General features: G+C 42.9%; 1 protein-coding gene across 1 annotated transcript; it reads left to right on the plus strand.

Annotated features, from left to right (window-relative positions):
• The first annotated feature begins 312 nt into the window (after nt 1-312).
• LOC102000312 (olfactory receptor 1440) lies at nt 313-1,260 on the plus strand. Its single transcript, XM_005369704.1, has one exon. It carries the CDS (start codon nt 313-315, stop codon nt 1,258-1,260), a length of 948 nt encoding a protein of 315 aa, XP_005369761.1.
• Nucleotides 1,261-5,281: the final 4,021 nt, after the last annotated feature.

Below are 5,281 nucleotides of genomic sequence, written 5' to 3' on the forward strand. Positions count from 1 at the left end.
TATACTTGTGTGAATAAGTACCAGCATCTAGACAAGAATTTGACATCTGTTTGTATGTATAGGCAAGAATGTAATTCAAACTGTGAAATGGTAGGAAGAAGATTTTCTAGTGATTTTCAGAATCTTATACTTATATAAGTATACTTATATCTTGATTTTGTTAAAGTTAGTTGGATTGTGCATAATTTTTCATCCAATACTGTACTCAAAACAAGAAAGGTCCATAATGTTAAACAACCATTTTTAATCCGAGTATCTCTCTGCAGGTCTAAGGTTTAAACCTATCCATCTGATTTAAGATGCTCTGAGACAATGGCAGGAGGGAGGAATAGCACAGCCATCACCAAGTTCATTCTGGTGGGATTCTCAGACTTTCCCAAGCTCAAGCTGCTTCTCTTTGTTGTCTTTCTGGGGATTTATCTCTCCACAGTTCTGTGGAACCTGGGCCTCATCGTCTTGATCAGGATTGACCCTCACCTGCACACACCTATGTACTTCTTCCTCAGCAATTTGTCATTTTTAGATTTCTGGTACATTTCCTCTACAACACCTAAAATGCTCTCGGGATTCTTCCAGAAGCCTAAATCCATCTCGTTTATGGGGTGTGTCATGCAGTACTTCTTCTTCTCAAGCCTGGGTCTGGCTGAGTGCTGTCTTCTGGCAGCCATGGCTTACGACCGCTATGCTGCCATTTGTAATCCTCTGCTCTACACGGCGATCATGTCCCCTTCCCTCTGTGTGCAGATGGTGGTTGGAGCCTATATCACTGGTCTCTTTGGTTCATTGATACAACTGTGTGCTATACTTCAGCTCCATTTCTGTGGGCCAAATGTTATCAACCACTTCTTTTGTAACCTGCCTCAGTTGTTGGTCCTCTCCTGCTCTGAAACTTTCCCCCTGCAAGTTCTGAAGTTTGTAATTGCAGTGATTTTTGGAGTGGCTTCTGTTTTGGTCATCCTGATATCCTATGCTTATATCGTTATCACAATTCAGAAAATCAGCTCAGTAGATAGCAGGGTCAAGGCTTTCAATACCTGTGTCTCTCACCTGACAGCAGTCAGTCTCTTTTATGGATCAGGATTCTTTGTTTATATGCACCCCAGTTCTGATCATTCTCAGGGTTATGACAAGATGACATCCATCTTCTATACAGTGGTGATTCCCATGTTAAATCCCCTGATTTACAGTCTCAGGAACAAGGACATCAAGGATGCTCTTAAGCGATGTAAGAAGAAGTGCTTTTCCCATTGTCACGGCTAAAGGTCTGCCAGGCTAGTGAGCCTGTTGCTGGAAGTCTTTATATTCTGCAGGGGTATTTAACATGACTATATTATCCTGATGCTCTGGTGGAATTTCAAGTGAGTTACTCCATTGAATTCCAAGACTGGCACATGCTATGTGAACCCTGTGTCCACCTCCTCTTAACCTTGAGCCTCCTCTCCTGTACCAACATGGCCTCTCAGAGCAGTTAATACATTGCTTCTTTTTGTGTGTGTGTGTGTGGTAAGTCTTTTTTTTTTTAGGTTCTGTCTGTTTATTTTATTTTATTTTAAATTTTTTAAAAAAAATTTCCGCCTCCTCCCTGCCTCCCTTTCCCCCCTCCATCCCCCCACTCCGCACTCCCCTCCCCTTCCCTTTCCAGTCCAAAGAGCAGTCTGGATTCCCTGCCCTGTGGAAAGTCCAAGGTCCTCTCCCCTCCATCCAGGTCTAGGAAGGTGAGCATCCAAACTGGCAAGGCTCCCACAAAGCCAGTACATGCAGTAGGGTCAAAACTCAGTGCCATTGTCCTCGGCTTCTCATCAGCCCTCATTGTCCACCATATTCAGAGAGTCCGGTTTTATCCCATGCTTATTCAGTCCCAGTCCAGCTGGCCTTGGTGAGCTCCCAATATATCAGCCCCGCAGTCTCAGTGGGTGGGTGCCCCCCTCGTGGTCCTGACTTCCTTGCTCATGTTCTCCCTCCTTCTGTTCCTCATTTGGACCTTGGGAGTATGAGTTGAGATCTTAAGAACAAAAGACAAAAGACTTGACTCTAACAAGTCTTTTGTTCTTAAGATCTCAACTGATACTTTCTTACAGAACTTCAGATACTAAACCAAAGAAAACAGAGTCAAATACAAGTTCAATGGTCCTTCTCAATCAACACATCCCTAGTAGTACAACGACTACAAAGTCTGAGACTTCAGACTCCTGAGATGTGTCCTGGTTGATTTTTTAATCATCTTGACACAAGGTAGTGTGACCCAGGAAAAGGAACTGTAAATGAGAAAATACATCCATCAGATTGCCTGATTTTCTCCATTAAGGGTTGGTGTGGGTGGGCCCAGCTCATGGCGGTATGGTAATCCCTGAGTTGGTGGGTTTATGTACTATGAAAAAGGAGAATGAGTGGTGAGGAGTAAAACAGTAAGCAGAGTCTCCACCATGACCTCTGCTTCAGTTCCTGACTCCAGGTTCATTCCTTGAGATCTCTTCCTGATTTCCCTTCTCCTAGACACTACAAGAAGTAAACGGAAATAAACCCCTTTGTTGTTGGTTGTTTTTACTCTTTGGCTCTTTGGGGGGCCTGCCTTCAGCTCCCAAATAAATACACACAGAGGCTTATTCTTTTTTTTTTTGAATACTCCATCTTAGATTAGCTTGTGTCTAGCATGCTTTTTCTTAAATTATTCCATCTACCTTTTGCCTGTGGACCTTTACCTTTCTCTATTTCTGTATATCTTTTTTCCCCTTATTTCATGTCTGGCTGTGTGACTGGGTGTCTGGCCCCATTCTTTTCTTGCTCCTCCATTTTCTCTTCCCAGAATTCTCCTCTTATTTATTCTGTTTGTATGCAGCCACACCTATTTTTTTTCTTGCCTAGCTATTAGCCACTTAGCTCCTAATTAAAACAATCAGGTGTTTTAGACAGGCAAAAGTAACACACTATCACAGAGTTAAACAAATGCAACATAAAAGAATGGAACACATCTTTGCATCATTGAACAAATATTCCAGGGCATAAACAAATGTAATGAATCTTAAAATCATATTGTCCAACACCATTTCCACCCCAAGTCACTTGTGGTCAGGGTGTTTTTATTATAATAGAAACCCTAAGACAAGGTGATTAGGTGAGTTCCAGTAGATGAAGATGAGAACATAAGGAAAGTGTCATTCTAAACTTTGACCTAAATAATCTGCCAAGGAAATATGTAATAGTTTGTTCTAGAACTTGTTTTTGAGGCTTTTGTTTTCAGAACCATACATAAAGAGCCTGCAAATGAATGAAGAAATGGATTTTATTTTATTGGGTGGACCATGTCTTCGTTTCTGTCATTGGTATCACATCTGAAATGATGTTGTGTGCCATCATCACTAGGGAGACCTGAACAATGTCTACTCGCTTCGAATAGGGAACTGATGACAGACTGAAGTACTGATACCAAAGTTCAACATGGTGAACCACTGAGTTGTATTGGGGTTACTAATAAGAATATAGGGGAGGGGTTACTTACAGAAGCAGAAATAACTCAAATAGAGACGTATCACTAAAACCCATCCTGGTATGGATGACAGATCACAAAATCTGGGAACCTGGAGCACACTGCCCAGACTGCACATAGCTCACACAGTGAGCTGTGCTTCCCAGGTGGCATAGTTGTCCTAAGTCTCTTCCAGGCAGCTCAGCTGGTCTCTGCGTCTTCCAGGAGCCTGGGCTTGTCTGAGGGTGACTTTTAGCCGTTTTTACTGCTTATCAACTTTTAGTAAGGGAGGGGCCTAGTGAATGTAGTCAATTTCAGGGACTTCCTAAGGCTATTTTGAGTTGTTTACTTCCTATATTAAATGAACTTCCTTGCCACACAATAGGTAAGTGAACATTTGTTCCTGTTTCCCAGGAACTGTTTGCATAACCCTTGGTATTCAAACATTGGACACCGCAGAACCAAAGCTGGGTGAGCAAGAGCGCATGACGAGGCATGCAACTGAAGTTAAACTTCCTAAGGGTGGAACGGCCATGGGGCAATCCTAATGTGGCCAGCCTTTTTAATGAGATATAGAATGGCATGCATCCTTTCTGCAGTAGTAGTTGCACCATCCCTGCTATGAATAAGATGACATGTAACTAAGATGAATTTCTCTAAAAGTAGAGTTCCATTGGAAGAAAGCCCAGAGTACTGGCTTCCTATATTTGGAATGGAGTGGCAAGACCCCTCGTGAGTGTGAGGAGTGAATATGTGGATGTCCTCTCAAATAACTGGTGGACTAGAGGGTATGTTACAGGCCCTGAAAGTAGCATGTAGGGATTGTAAGTAGACTGTGGCATCAATTGCATGGTCCTTGCTCTTGGAAATAATGGCTGCAACTAAGGCTGAATTATGCCCTCATAAAGAACTTGCTTAGCCAGGTGGTGGTTGTAGAAGGAGCTGCGGGCTGCGTTCCTGCCGCCCGGCTCATAAATTCTAGCACTAAAGAGGCAGAGGCAGGTGGATCTCTGTGAGTGCAAGGCCAGCCTGGTGTACAAGAGCTAGTTCCAGTACAGGCTCCAAAGCTACAGAGAAATGTTGTCTCGAAAAACAAAACAAAACAAAAATAATAATGTGCCTGTGTAAGGGAAGAATCACAAAGAGAAAAAGATATGCAGATGTTCCCTTCCACAGTAGCCTCTGAATTTACAGAAGAAAGGGAAGATGAGATGGAGATGTTGGCTTCATGGGTTCTTTCTGGGAGATTAAGAGAAAGAGAACGCAACTTAGATCCATGCTAAATATGTCCTCCTGGGATCCATGGACACACAATCCATAGGAAGAACTGGATAGTGAAGAGGGAGAGAGTGAGGTAGACGTGATAGAAGATAACATAAAAGGGGGAAATTCATGATACAGCATGCAGATGGCCTGGTACAGGAAACTATGAGAATCAGAGATCATTTGCATTTGAATGGCTTGAATTGGGATAGACTTTAAGCAGAAAGTTAAGGAAGCTCTTGTAGCATATTGTAGGTGAAAATCATGAGGCTAGATGGGATCAATCTGAGTGCCGTGGAAATGACACAAAGCTCCAAAGACAAGGGTTGCATAGTGAGTCAACATGAGGGAAGTCAGTGCCTGACTGCCTGGCTCATCTGAGCCATAAGGAACACTGGACTATTCTAGGGCTCCATGTGTTAGGAGTCATGCAGCCTAGTCTCAGATCAGTATGTGACTGCCTGTCCAATGGGTTTCCTCAGGGCAAAGCACCTGTGGAAATGGACTCTCACTTGGCATTATATTGGTGATTTGGTGGGGGGCAGTTTTTAGTTT

Source organism: Microtus ochrogaster, unplaced genomic scaffold, assembly GCF_000317375.1.
Source record: "Microtus ochrogaster isolate Prairie Vole_2 unplaced genomic scaffold, MicOch1.0 UNK56, whole genome shotgun sequence".
In the NCBI taxonomy this organism is placed as follows: domain Eukaryota; kingdom Metazoa; phylum Chordata; class Mammalia; order Rodentia; family Cricetidae; genus Microtus; species Microtus ochrogaster.